This window comes from Anneissia japonica, unplaced genomic scaffold, assembly GCF_011630105.1.
Source record: "Anneissia japonica isolate Jap-2015-1 unplaced genomic scaffold, ASM1163010v1 scaffold287754_len4335492_cov202, whole genome shotgun sequence".
In the NCBI taxonomy this organism is placed as follows: domain Eukaryota; kingdom Metazoa; phylum Echinodermata; class Crinoidea; order Comatulida; family Comatulidae; genus Anneissia; species Anneissia japonica.
The window spans coordinates 2,135,565-2,150,947 of record NW_022705543.1 but is presented as its reverse complement, the minus strand read 5'-3'; the positions used below and the strand labels follow the sequence as shown (position 1 = coordinate 2,150,947).

General features: G+C 34.8%; 1 protein-coding gene across 3 annotated transcripts in view; it reads right to left on the bottom strand.

Moving 5' to 3' along the window:
• Positions 1–2,208: 2,208 nt before the first annotated feature.
• LOC117105675 (E3 ubiquitin-protein ligase MIB2-like) overlaps positions 2,209–15,383 on the bottom strand; it is a 52,672-nt gene continuing 39,497 nt past the window's right edge. Inside the window, exons 10-22 of one of the 3 annotated variants that reach the window (XM_033246889.1) lie at positions 14,770–14,903; positions 14,463–14,611; positions 13,970–14,126; positions 13,078–13,232; positions 12,438–12,564; positions 11,867–12,076; positions 11,381–11,419; positions 8,954–9,132; positions 8,410–8,671; positions 6,554–6,668; positions 5,465–5,530; positions 4,438–4,539; positions 2,209–3,776 (exon numbers count right to left, since the gene is read on the bottom strand). In XM_033246889.1, the coding sequence (XP_033102780.1) occupies positions 3,511–3,776; positions 4,438–4,539; positions 5,465–5,530; positions 6,554–6,668; positions 8,410–8,671; positions 8,954–9,132; positions 11,381–11,419; positions 11,867–12,076; positions 12,438–12,564; positions 13,078–13,232; positions 13,970–14,126; positions 14,463–14,611; positions 14,770–14,903 (1,961 nt within the window). In that variant the 3' untranslated portion in view covers positions 2,209–3,510. The remainder of the gene's footprint in view (positions 3,777–4,437; positions 4,540–5,464; positions 5,531–6,553; positions 6,669–8,409; positions 8,672–8,953; positions 9,133–11,380; positions 11,420–11,866; positions 12,077–12,437; positions 12,565–13,077; positions 13,233–13,969; positions 14,127–14,462; positions 14,612–14,769; positions 14,904–15,383) is intronic. The other 2 variants (XM_033246893.1, XM_033246890.1) reach the window with 2 other exon arrangements.

The window sequence follows — 15,383 nt, the reverse complement described above, 5'->3', positions numbered from 1 at the left end:
AATCCTGGCAGCACCCTTGTCTTGATTTCCTAGGCCTGCCTATCGAAAATTTGGATTCAGTGTAAATGACCTCATATACATTTTTATATACACAAGCATTTCTTCATAAACAGTTATTTACGATGAAGTAGGACCTATGATAGGCCTACAGAACTACGGGAATACGTGAAATAGCTAACATGGGAACGGGAATGGAAAGCACCATGACAATATTTGTTTATAAGCGCCGCTCTCGAATAAGCGCCACACTGAAGCCTGCAAAAATCTTATAAGCGCCGTGGCGCTTATTCATGCATTTACGGTACTCTACAAATTTTAATAAGAGCTCAAAAACAAACAATTGAAATGAACAAATAAAACAAATTTATTTTTTTAATATTTCATCTTTTATTATAAAAAGCAATATAAGTAAAAGCATAAAGATACTTATAAATACACATTCAATTAGTATGCCTTTAAGGATATAACAAATACATTTCATAAATATCATACAATTTGTGAGAAACACCTACTTTGAGATTTCGGTGAACAACATGTAAATGTTGATCTCTCCAATAATATTTTCCCGAAAACCCGTCAACTCCACGATACTCGCCTCGGGAGTACCAAGACTATTTTAGGTATAACCAGGGGTCCCAAGTTGAAAGAAATCCCTGTTTGAGAAATCTGGTTAAATGAGCTTTCTTAACATATTTGATTTTATGTTGTTGTTCATTGGTGATGTCCATCGGAACCGACTTCCGTGACACAACTGTAGTAAAAACGTATAAATTTCACACTTGTGTGCAGAAGTGTGGGGGGGAGGGGGCGTCCCGATTTCCGGGCAATTCTCTCGACTTCTGGGAGACTTGGAACCCATGGGTATAACAACCATATTCATAAAATCACCAAGTTATAAATTATTTTATTTTCCTCGATATACTTCAGACTATAAATGAAATTTCACTTTGTAAAAAGTTTTACAAATAAAATGAAACGCTAAATTTCATTCGATATGGATGTTACACTCCTTTTTTTTCTGACAATTTTATAACCGTAATCCATTATTTATATATACAAAACATCATTATTTACAGAAAAGAAAACTTTTATAAACAATTTAACAAATAACAATACAACATCCTGCAAAGGATCTATATATAATTATGAAAGAAATATGCTTTGTAAGCGCCAATATTTTATTAAATCTAGTAGCATTGTATTATAAATGTCACCCAGCATATACAAATGGAATCAATAAAAATATTTAACAAAAAAAGATTACTTTTAATATAATTGAAAGAGATTATTTTCTTGTCTAAATAAATGATTTAAACAATTTTTAGGGACAAAATACTGTAATATAGCCTGAGCATGAATAATTTCTAAAAGTTTTGTGAAAGAAAATCTACTTATTCAAAAAGTTTAATTTCTCTTCAATAGCAAAGGTTATAAAAATGCCCTTTAAGGTAACTCCAAATTGAATATTCACAAGAAATGTGAAATCACGTCAATATTCGGTCAAAGTTTGAAGGTCAAAACTAATTAGTACTGCTTGCTACAGAAAGTTCAAAACCTCTGAAACTGAAATAAATAAAATGTGTATACAGACATTGGCACAAAGGTTTTTGAGCTGAAAATGAGCGTAAGTTCCCAATGGATGAAATCATAAAGAAGGAAAATAATGAAATCAACCACTGATGATAAAAATACCAACAATAATAATAATGACAATAGTTGATCATGCTGCTACTTAGGGATCGGAGTCACTAAGTACAAGCTCGGTGGTCTAGTGGTTAAGACAACAGGCTAGTTATCTGGAGGTCGTGGGTTCCATTCCCACCCAAATCACTTGTGATTTTTTTTCACAAGTATTTGGGTATGTACTGAATATGTACTGAGTATTCAGTACATATTCAGTATTCATTAATAGAAAATTATATAAACCTCTCTATGATTAAACTCATACAAAAATATATAATTTTTTCCTCAATACACCACTAAAATTTCCTGCCAAAACTTCTGTCTAGCAAGAACACAAGCTGCAGAAATTTATATAACTACAAAAAATACAACAAAATAAATCCATCAAAATATGTACGTTCCTCTGCTATAAGCCCATCCCCCCTTAAACACGAAATTGGGCCGGATCTTATACCAGGGGAATCTCCTTTTCAACCAAAAGGCAATTTTTCAGCACTGCATGCCTAATTCAAAGCCAATATTTGATTTTTTTTTTAGAGCATTTTTAAAAGTCAACTTAAGCTCCTCATTCAAATCCTACCCTGGGCTTTTGCCTGAGGAAAGCTAGTATGTAAAACTGGTCGTAAAGTAGGGTAGGGCTTATACCTGAGAACCAAAGATCTTATAAACACATGATAGCGATCTTGTGTTCGTAAGATCTTTGCCGAGTACCTATGGTAGTAATTTACCAACAAAAAAAAGATATAATAACAATATTCCCATGAACGTAGGTAGTTAAAAGGTAACTATTGGTTTGTTTGAAAAATAATAAAATCAACAATAAAATAAAAAAATAATAAGAAAATAGTTATTCTTCCAACATGTTGTGGTGCATTAAGTTAGCGACACTGAAGATTAAGGTAAAGCCAGCTCCACCAATCAGCACCTTGGATTTGCGTAAAATCGTCGGAACAATAACCATGGCCTAATAATTATACTATAATAGTATTCTTGCTATGTATTTTTGAACAGAAAAATAACGGCAATGACAAAAATTAGTCCTGACAATGTGCATAACACAATGTTTTGTGTGCTGTTTAACTTGTTGATTCCTGATCGTCATAGCAACTAGTTTAGTAGAAGTAAACAATGCATGATATAACTACAATGAAAATACATGAGGAAGTATTTTAAGACTGCAAAAACATTAATGAAAGAAAGAGTAATACTTGATGAAAGAACATGTGTAATGCAGTATAGTGGCGCTGTCAGGTGACAAATAGTGCGCTACGACATTACTGTATGAACTGCGAGGTAGGCATTGCTTAGGATGATACCCTACGCTTTCATTTAATCAAACCAGTATCATATGCTTACATCCACATCAAGAAAATATCTCCCAATGTAAAACAACATCCAAAAACCTTCAGTCCTGAATCACTTTTCAGCCAAGTCCAAAACATTGTCCACACTATCAACTCTACTGTATGCCCATATATAGTCATGATGTGCCTATATATGGTCATGATGATGCCCATATATAGTCATGATGTGCCTATATATGGTCATGATGTGATGTCATGACCATATTTAGGCATGTCACTATTTTTGTTGATAAAATGCGATAGTCTAGACAAGGATTTAGCTAGGCTTAGCCAATACCCAGACTTAGCACACAGACTTGGAGTATACCTAGGCTTATCAATAGCTAGGTTTAGAACATAGCTAGCCTTCAGCCTCAAAGCTGGCTTAGTTGATTGTCTATTTGAGGCACTGCCAAAATCACTGTCTTTACAAAGTCCTGCAGATTTTACAAACACATTCATCAATATCTAATCACAAGTTTCGTCATCCCGTAAACATTTGGATCTTCTTTGTGATCGGTTTCCGACACATCGGGCAATGCTTGAGAGGTTTCGCGCATTTCTTGCATGTGCCATGGCCGCAGAGGAATACAACATTACGTTTGTTTTCCATACAAATTAAACACAACGTGGACTCTTCAATTTCGCGGACTTTCTCCTTCAGTTTTCTCATTTCTTCATATGTTTCAGGCGCAGATGAGGAGACGGCAGCAGTATCTACTGCATCTGCTTTGTTAGCTGGTGTTCCATCTATGGAAAGGAAAGTACACTTGTATATTATTGTCATCTCAATTTCCATAACAAAATAAACTGTTGAAAAAATTTTTAAAAATTGTATTCTGAGTTTATGAACTCATTTTTTGAGATTAGGGTTTAATTAAAAAATTGTTTAGCCCCTTTACAGATCAGCTGATCATCTGGACTTAAAATATACTATAAAGTGACTACATCAGTAAACAATAATTATCATATGTTCAAATGGGATATTTGATTTTTACTTATCAAGTTGATGATAATAATGATAATTCTTCGTAAAACGTTATGAAAATATTATAAGGATATGCTGCTGATGATAATATTTATGACAATGATGGTGATAATTTATTGATGTTTGACGATGATGCTGCTAAAGATAATGACAATAACGATGTTGATGATGATGATGCTACTGAAGATAATGACGATGATGATAATGATGATGATGATGCTACTGAAGATAATGACACTAGTGATGATGATGTTGATGATGAATATGACAATAACAATGACAACATTAATGATGATGATGATGATAACAACGATGATGTAGATGACATGACATGACCAATTTACTCTGTTTCAATCCCATAATCATTAGCCACAAAAGGAAACACAATTCGATGATATAGACAAGTGAAATTGATAAAAGAACCTGGTAGTGATTTTGAACGGCGAGCAAGAGCAGACATCGTGGATGGACGATCGATGGATGAACGATCAATGGATGCACGGTGCAGAGGAATAACCATACCATCTAGTAACATTACAACAAAATTCCATGCATAAAAAATAAATGAGTAAAGGAAACAAACAAATCCATGCATTTGGCAGAGGTGAGCTACTATAAGATTAATAGGAGGGCTAACTCCGATGGACTTTATTTCACAAAATTAATTTCAAAAATCTGTGATTAAAGTCTCCGCTGTTTTGTGATGGTCTTTTTGTTGGAAAGTTTGCCCTTTGTTATTCTTAAGAAATAATTTTATGGTGAAAAATGACCATGCAGCAGTGAATTAATCACATCACAAATAACAACATAATATAATATGCATATTTGAATATTTCTTAGCCTGTCCGATTTAGACTCTCACATTACAGCATCCAGTCAAATACATGAATATAATTTGCATATTTGAATATTCATTAATGTGACTTAGATTTAGATTCTCACTTGACTTCTAATGCTAATGCAATCACAGCATTAGGTCACATAACATGAATATAATTTGCATAATTTATTCATATTTTCATATTCATTAACCAGTATTACGTCACATAATATGAATATAATCTGCATGTTTAAACATTCATTTTTTAACTCGCCTGAATACAATTTTTCATGCAATCTATATAAAATCCCACAACAAATTATGAATTAAACGTGCTGAAATTTTGGACTAATATCAGATATTTGCTATATATTTTGGCAACCTTTACAGACTTTAAATTATGTTTCTATACAGTACTTATAACAACAGTAGTAATTTTAATTAAATATTTGTTTAAAGTGCATACTGAGCTTTCCAACACAGCAACCCAAAAACAAGTCCTGTGAGATTGGAAGTATTAATAAAAGAATGTGCAACGAGACATGCATAAATACATACTCAACATTATAAGGGAGGGCTAAAATATAGAACATTCTGATTGGAGGGATTAAGTACATGGGCTGGGCTTACCTTTCCCTATTCTCTGTGTAATTGTTGATTGGCAGGTACTACATGTCTTTGTTTTACTTGCACAATCTGAAACAAAATAATTAAATATTAAATTCCACATATAAAACTAATTTTAAAAACTATTAACATGTTGTCCTATGCATTCACACCAGGTATCATTTATACTCTTAGACTAAGAGAAATTAACATAAAGTGCCACGCCTAAAGTAACTAACTTTGTACACATTATCAAATTTTATGTTGTGTTATGTGCCCATACTGTATATGGGCATGATAATGTCATATTAGATCCAAATATGGGCATATTACATTTATTTGTAACATATAAATTGACAGTGTGAACTAAGCCAAAAACCAGCAAGGGATTTGTAACCCTGAGCCTATAACTGGAAGCTACTGAAAAGCAAGCTAACTTTTGTCTAGTTCTACCAGGATAGGAGGGATTTGAGTCCTAGGATGTCCTGAGAATCGGCCGGTGCTGGACAGGGTACATTTTGATAGATCTTTAGTCAGTCAACATCTGCAGAGATTTTGAGAGAAATATATCTTTGCACAATTTATTAGTATTTACACAGCTGTGACACTGAGTACTTGACCGAAACCAATTGACAATATAAAGTTCAACAAATTAATAAACTTCTACCAATTTTAAGTTCAAGATTGCCTTGTGTTCATTCTTTGAACAAGATGCATGTTTTATTTGTTGTAAGTGGACAAACTACCAATGGACTGCAGAATCGAGACCAAACACTGGAGGTATAGAATAGTTGGCACACACTTTTAAAACAATGGAAATCTGTATCTTGCCTTTTGAAAAGAGTTCTGAAAATATTTAGTTTTCAGATCCAGAATTCTACCGTATCGGAAATGTTTTTTTGGTTTAAAGGTGCTGGATTGGAGTTCTTTACTTGTTTTTCCAATTACATGTTCACTTGTTTTAAGCACATAGAGACCCTCATATTTTTGCGCAGTATATGTACACAATCTTTAAACACTATCTATTAAAACACACTTGCCAAAAATGATAACCCATTTATTCAGGGTTTACATTGATCTTATTCATGCTCACTTAAGATTTGACACACTCACCTTGGCACAATATTCTGTGACCACACGGTTGGAATGTGACTTCAGCGAGGTTGTTATGACAACTACAGCACTTTATCTCTCCGCCTTCCACTCGTACACGTTGTTTGATGTCCGCCTGTGGAAAAGTTACAACATTTATTAGTAAACACTATACGAATTAACAGCGACCTTGTTGGATTGGTAAAAGCATGACTAAATACAAAAATAATAATAATACGCTATAAGTAGAGCATCATGCCAACAAGGGCTTCATACACTACACATTAGGTTCGGGCCAAACTGCATCCCAGAATTCTGATGACGAGAAATCAATGTTCTTTCTAGTGACGTCATTACATTTAGGGTCTTACCTTCATCGTGCAATTGAAATCTCTATAATATTACCCACTGTCATTAGATCCCTAGGGGATAAGGGACCCTTCTGGAGTGCTAATCAATCTTAGAAAGAAAAGTAAATTCTTGCCGAGCCACTAACCCCGGTATTCTTAAAACGAACTTTAGTCGTAGTTCGAACTAAAACCTAAAAATGACGTCATTTCGTATTCTTAAAACAAACTTCGACTAGCACTACGACTAAATGACGCGAATCTCGACTGAAATGATACCTCCACAGGCCGATTTTTTTAGTCAGGCTAGGGTCAGGCTAAATCGCCAACTTGAAATATTTACCCCACAAAAAACGTGTTTTTTGTAACTCACGATAAAGTGAAACGAATAAAAACGATTGTATACGCAAGTTTGATATATCTTCGGTGTGTTAAACAAGAGACATCAAGTTTAGCTTCCAAAAGGAGAAATTAACATGTTTTTCCAGCCACATGCGATAGTTCCTGATTTGCACGAAATCCCCTCGCGTTGTGGTCGTGTAGCTTTACCATAACAACAAAGATGGCGCCGACCTCGATCGGGCTCAACTATAACAGTTCAAATTTTCAGTGACTGTTTAAATTCTCTATCATAATATGTTAACAACTAATATAGTTATCATTATAGAAAATTAATTAACCAAATGATGATCTATTATGAATTATGAGGAAATGCGTTTTTGAACCACAGACGGCAGCTTAATATTCATCCGCATTACCGGATCTCTAAAATTTCATCTGCTATTAAAATTAGCTCTTTTCATTGGTTAGTTTGATAGTTGTTGCTTGCCAGTCATCTTCAGTTGAACTAAAACTAGGACTTGATTTAGTTGTAGTTAAAACTTCGACTACGTTATTTGTGAATACAAATTGAGGTTGAAGTTGAAACTAGCACTAAATGAAGTTCTAGTTCGAAGTTCGACTAAAGTTTGTTTTAAGAATACAGGCGATAGGCTCATGGGGCTGGAGCTTATCCCCAGTTTCTGTAGCATGAGGCGGAGTGTAATACACCCCCCACCCCGGGTGGGACACTGGTCCACCGCAGGTTACTCCTAACTGTTTGCTGGTACCTATTGGTACAACTGGATAGACTGAAGCAATGTAGATAAAGTGCCTTGCTCAGGGACACAAGCGAAATGCACAGCGAAGGATTGTAACCCCAAACTCGAGGTTGGGAAACCAAACCATTTCCACTGTGCCAAACAGCTTCCAAATAAACTTCACAACTCACCAATCATAACAGCTCCCACCCCCCTTCCCTGCCACTCCTGGAAGGTTGCACTTTGTACCATTTTGCCAAATATGTAGAAGTAATAACATTGAAACATTAAAAGCACTCTGAGAATTCCTTAGATATTAGGAGCTATATAACTGCTCCCATAGTTTAAAAATCTAGAAACTAAATAAAATGTATACATAGCAGATCATTATCTCACTGTGAATCACCCATAGAACCTACTAAGCCACATTCTTCTCGTTGTTGAGTCATACCTTACACGTGTAGCACTTTTGAAATAGCCCAGCACACTCCATGCACGCCATAATGTGACCGCACGGCTGGAACATACAGTTGGCAGTAGTACTGCACATACGGCACTGCGTCATGATTTCTGAGAGGTTACTGAGAGTACTAGGAGAGCGAAGGTGTTGGCTCTTGGCTCGCTGGGCTACCGGTTGTGCTTGCTTGCCATTAGATAAAGAGTGCGGTCTGCTACTGGTGGGTCGCTGATCAGATTCCGTTCGTGATGACCGTCTAAAACAAGATTTTATTTATGGTTAACAATTTATTTAGCAAAATGGGGTTAAATATACCTCCTAAATGTTCACACTTCATTCCATTAGGCTCTCAAATTTCATTAAAAAAAAACTTTTGAATGCCCCTCAATAGTCATGATGTGCCTATATATGGTCAAGATGTGATTTCATAATGACTATATTTAGGTATGTCACATGTTCTTGTCAAAAAAAATTGATAATCTAAATAGGGTTTAGGTTGCATTTGTAATGCTAACACTTTCTTTAAATTTTAACTTACGATTTTGAATCCATGAATTTCTTGATGGACTTCGATACCTTCTGGTCATTGATCATGTCCAGTGGTGTTTTGTTTTTGTGGTTCTTATGGAGTGGATTAGCGCCTTCATATATTAAGTAGCACGCAACTACCGTACTAAGTCGATGGTCAAGGTTGTCCTCTTGAAGAGAAGCCTGGATCTACAGAACAGAAATGTAAAGAAGATATGCAAGATATTAATATTGAAAGATGTAATGGTATAGACCAGCACCAGGAAGAGTAAACTGGAATTAACTGGTATGAACCGGTTAGAGACCCATCTACCTGGTGGCAACATCGAGTCTTCAGCAGTGGAGTGGAGTGAAAACAGCTGTTGATGATTATGATGATAATGATGTTGACTGTGATACAAGTAGAGTATAGTTGTAATGGTGATGGTGGTAATGAAAATGATATTGATAGTAATAGTAATATTTTTTCAAAGAAGATATATAGAGCAAGAAGATTAGGTCTACTTATATATAACATTATTTACTTTTACACATGCAAGCATATATTCACATGTGAGCTTGTAAAAATTCATCTACATACATTGCTCATACATTACACACATACACCTATACTCTTATGTGCACCTTTAAGCAGATATATATTTGAAATATTACACGCAAGAATACATACGGTTACATGTGTGTACACAAGTGCTTATGTTAACATATGGTATGTGACTTATTGACACACGCAAGTATATATAGGGTTACACACACGTATGCAGATCATTGTTAACGCAAGGTACATTACCAAGTGACACATATTTGTTACTATAGTTTGCATGCGAGTCACATACCTTATGTGCACATTGCACGTAAAAAACATAATACAATTGAACACATCTTATCAGAGAATTGTGTAGGCTAAAACACAGATTAGATATAGTTCAGAAAAAGAGAGTATATAAAAATACAAGTAAATATTTAATCTAGACTTCGGACAAATACAGGAGTATACAAAATTATTAAGCAATTGAGAATATGTAAACCAGTTTAAATAAGATTTGCTTCGAACATGTACCAGATAAGCTACAATATACAAGATATGGAGAGAGAATGAAAAACATAAAGCCTCCATAAGGAATCATGTGAAAAGATTCATGATGTTGACGACAATACATGTATGACAAGAATGTTGATGTTTATTTTGTGGTATTTTGATATATACTATTTAGGTTACTATGATTATTAATGTATTGCCAAAATAAATATATAATGATAGCACTGACGATGCTGATGATGATGATGGTGGTGGCGATGATGACGATGAAGACTTGAAGATTTTAATGATAATGATGGTGATTATAATGATGGTGATTATAATGATGATGTTGACAATGATGACGATGATGATGAAGATTTGAAGATTATAATGATGGTGATGATAGTGATGATAATGATGACAGTGACGATGATGATGATGATGATATTGTATTTATAAATAAATAATAATCTCAATAATTTCAGGTTAACTAATCTTCCTTGTGCAGACTTATCAAATTTTATTTGACAAAAAAAATGTTGTATGCCCATATATAGTTATAATGTGCCCATATATAGTTATAATGTGCCTATATATGGTCATGATTTGATGACCATATTTAGGCATGTAACATGTTTTTGCAAATATAGTCTAGACAGGGCAGGGCTATATATGTAAACTCTCCAGCACAAGAGGCTTACTGTACAGCATCACATTTATTCAATATTATTACTTTTAACACTGAGTCACAAAAGCAGGCCTTACATTTACAACTAAAATTAAAATGCTATTGTAAGCTACTGTTAGTATACCTATGAATATACACCTTTACATATACAGCTGCAGATACTATGCGAGTTGTGGCCTGGCCACGTAATGCCATGTGCAAAGCATCATATGTAAACACATGATAGCAAAATGGTTTTCATGAGCTTCCAATTTGTTAACCAAGATTGCTATGCATAGTATATTTGTTGGAATACAGCCAGATTTAAGGAGATAAGATATCTAGTCCCAGCAACACAGAATATGTTATGCAGTATCAACAACTTCAACTTCAGTCTGAACTTATCTTTAATACAGTCAAACACACATTTTACAAACACTCTACGATTACAGGGATTTCTGTGACAAATATGTGCGATTTGTCCATATATGGGTGTGTTATGACATCACTTTGCCCAAATATGGGTTTCATATGATATCATCATGATGATATATGATTATGATATGACATCATCCTGTCAAGGCACAGGCAAATCCAAAATATGATATAAATATTCATAATAGTGTGTAATTGATTATTTCTTTTCCATTGTTTTTCTATTTTTTTAATTAAGATGGGAATTTTTTTTTTTTTTGTGTAAAAGATTGTTCAATCTCATAGAAGTTGAAGTTGTTGACCTTTGAACCTACCTTATGCAGTCGTTTCATCGATGATGAAGATGATGAGATCTTCAAATTAAAAAGTTGATTTTTCTTTTTAACTTAATATTTTATGCAGTTTATTTGGCATATAGAACACTAAAAATGTAATTTACTTTAATATTGAGAAACATTTTAAGCATGATGGGTTAAATTTTACTTGATTTAAATAAAGGATTTGCAAATTTAAGCTTTGAAATAACAAGTTTGATTTATTACCTGTTCAGTTTTTTTTTTTGGCACAAACAAACATTAAAAATGCAATTTACTTAAAAATTGAGAAACATTTGAAGCATGATGGGCTGAAATTTAGATGATTTAAATGAAGAATTTGCAAGTTGAAGCTTTGAAATAACAAGTTTGATTTATTCCCTGTTGAGAGTATTAAAAAAAAATTATGTTTAAAGTACTGGGAAGTTATACTGCCCTCAAACACTTTGATGTCTCCAAAATGAATTTATTGCAGTGTATTCTCACCTTAGAGGCAGATGGAGCTAACTCTGTTGCTGAGCTTAAAGCCTGTCGCATCAAGGCTAGATGTAGCGCTGTGTCGCCATCTTCATCTTCGGAGTTTACATCTGCTCCTTTTGTGACTAGAAGCTCAATGATGTTCGTGTGTCCCTGACTGACTGCTAGGATAAGGGGGGTCTGCTGACGATTGTTCCTGATGTCAACTTCACAATGTCCCTATAAAAACAACAATAATGTACATTTGGATGTACACTTATAAAACAATGACATACATTGAAAAAAAAAGGTGATATTGAATAAGGCAAAATAAGATGCTAGACATATAATTATGCACATCCTAAACAATACAAAACATTTCCATCTCTCTCTGAACAATACTAAACATTAACACTCACTTTAAATTACTTTATCTTATCTGTTTCCACCTTAAGTTTACACATCCTCTCTCCTCCCATTTACCAATTCCTTAACAAGACTAACTCTTCCACTTCCCTATATAATATTAAATTTAAACAAAAATAACCAGTGCAACGTTAACACAGTAACGCAAACTACACACTCAACTCTGAGCCCTTACCTTGGTTATCAGTATGTCTGCCACATCTCGGTGGCCGTTTAATGCGGCAAGATGTAGCGATGCAAATCCATCATCTTTCTTTACGTCCGCTAACTGTCGTGCCTTCAACAGTAATTTATCCGCAGCACTAACAAGAACAATACAATTTTAAATCATAAGTTAAAGTTTTACAGCTCAACAAATATAGAATAACCAGGGGTTCCTAGTTAAATACAATCACATCTGGGAAATCTGGTTAAATGAGTTTCTCAACATATTTAATTTTACCTTGCTACATGGTGATACCTATCGGCACTGATTCTTGTGAGACAATTGAATGAGATAGTATAATACATACTCCAAGTATCGAAATGCACGCCATCGTGTCGGGATTCAATATTTTGACATTAATTATGTCATCATTAGGAAATGAACTGAAGTAGTAAAATTTACATGCAAATATTATGAATTTGTGGGAAATGGGTTATTTTCAGGGACATTCTTGCTTGTTTGCAAAAGTGCGGGATTTCGTCCTGATTTCTTGGAGACCCCTGCGCCTTCCGGGAGACTTAGACCACCCTGGGAAAACACTAGTATTCTGAAACTGGTAATTGTACTTATTATTAGGTAGAAGAAAACCAAAAACTGTAAATATACTCACAATTTATTTCCTTTAAGGGCAGCGTGGTGAAGTGCATTGAACCCTTTCTTATTCTTTACTGTTAGGTCCACTGTCGGGAACCCTATTAACATTTCTATAATTTCTTTATTATTTTTCGCCACTGCATCATGGAGGGCCGAGTCACCATAAGAATCCTGATGAACAAAAAACAAATATCAATATTTTTATGTCACCATCATATTGATGGGATAACGTTCTGGTTGTCACAGTAGACAAGGTTAAAGGTCATCTCACTTTCCCCGCCAATTAAAGCCTTGTCCAGACTATAAAATGTTATTTGACAAAAACATGTGACATGCCTAAATATGGTCATGATGACATCACATCATGACCATATATAGGTACATCATCACTATATATGGGCAGCTTTTTGTCAAAGAAACTTTGATAGTGTAGACAGTACTTGATTGTGCCACTGTATGCTGCTCTCTGTCAGGAGGTTTTGGGTATTTATTCATTCTTTATTTTGCCACATAAATAAATTACAAAAAAAAAAAGAAAATCAAAAATCCAAGATGGCATGAAAAGACCACAGTTTAAAGAAAACTGTGGCTTTCACACCGGTCATTCCATCTCGGGTATTGGGATATTAATAGAGTAACATCCCTACCTTTTAGTATGGTTTGGGGCGGGTATATGGGTTATTGGAACTTAGTCTAATGACCTCCTTAAGGATTCAGCTTTATGGTTTACTTTGGTGTTTCATGGGGTATTGGCCCACAAATGTATTTGTACAAATAAAAAATATTTATTGAAAATATTCCATCATGTATGTGGTAAGATGAATAAGGGCAAAAATATATTTTCATATCAATATATACAAAGGACTTCTGGTATTGCAGTGTTGCTGGGAGTCTAAAAATAAACATACTTGTTTATTGATGTCGCACTTGTGCGTGAGTAGAATACGGACACAGCGTGTGAAACCCTTGTTGACTGCCACGTGTAGACTACTACAACTAACATTATTCACTGCATCCACGTTGGCTCCCTTTGATAGAAGGAATGATGCTACCTCCGGTTGATTACTGCAAAAGATGTTGCAAAGTTAGTCATTATTATAATGTATGAAAATGCTATCAAATTTATAAAATAGATCGTATGACTGATTCAGTCCCCTGTTGTTTAATGGGTATGTCATGTAGGATAGTGATTACGTTCACTGATTGGCATATCCTTGGCACATCTGCCTGAAGAAATGAAATGAAAAAAATGAAATGAATGAAAGCTCACTCCATGAATTTATAGTTTACCAAAAGGTAGGAGGCATTATTTATTCCTTATTTATTATTGCCCATCGTTACCGGGACAACTTGTCTATAAGTGCCAGTGAACCAGTTATATCCACAACAATATAAACATACCCAAATACTGCATAATGAAGTGCAGTATCACCATCTTGATCCTTTAGTTCTAAATTTGCCTTGGCAACCACAAGGACCTTGATGACCTCGACATGACCTTGATGACTGGCAACCTGCAGAGCTGTCTTCCCAGTGTTCTTTGCATCAACCTGAAAAAAAATAAAATAAAATAACCTCCCTTTACTTTTTACGCTTTTTCTTTATCTGCTCAAACATTGGTTACTCGATGAGGCATTGTTCACCTAATCACAAAATCATGATCATTATTAAATAAAATCTTAACTAGCATTGTTTTTTCTCTGCTCACCCAATCAGGATGTTTTGCCAGTATATCAGTGACAGCTCTTGCATTCCCATGTGCTGCATCGCTCACCAGCTTATCACAACTTTCACTGCCTAGGCTCACCGACACAATCTGATCTATCAGAGCCTGCATATGACCTGGAAGTGCAAACAAATCAGAAGTAAGTGTAGTCTTCGTTGGGTCAGGATATTTGGAAGGTTCAGAGCTTGATGCTGCCTACAGCCCATTTTTGCTATGACTAGAAGATCCTGGTTTGGAGTTTGATGTTGCCTTGATAAGAACAAAATCTTGCTAGGTTTGGGTTAAAGATGCCTAGGCCAGAAGATGCCCAGGTTAGAGTTGACTTGGTTGGGCCAGAAGTTATTTCACTCTTAGCTTGGCTACTATAACCATAGTTTTGAGAATAGATTTTGCTTTGATAAAGACAATTTAAGAATGCCTAGGTTTCGACTTTATGGTTCCTAGGCTAGAAAATTCAAACCTTAAAGTTAGACATTGACTCTACTAGGCCAGACAAGGGGTGGCCATAAAAACGTGTCTAAGGGCCAAATGAAATTTTGTTTTAACATAGAGGGCCGCAAGCAAACTTAAGAAAGTATAATAATAAAAACAATAAT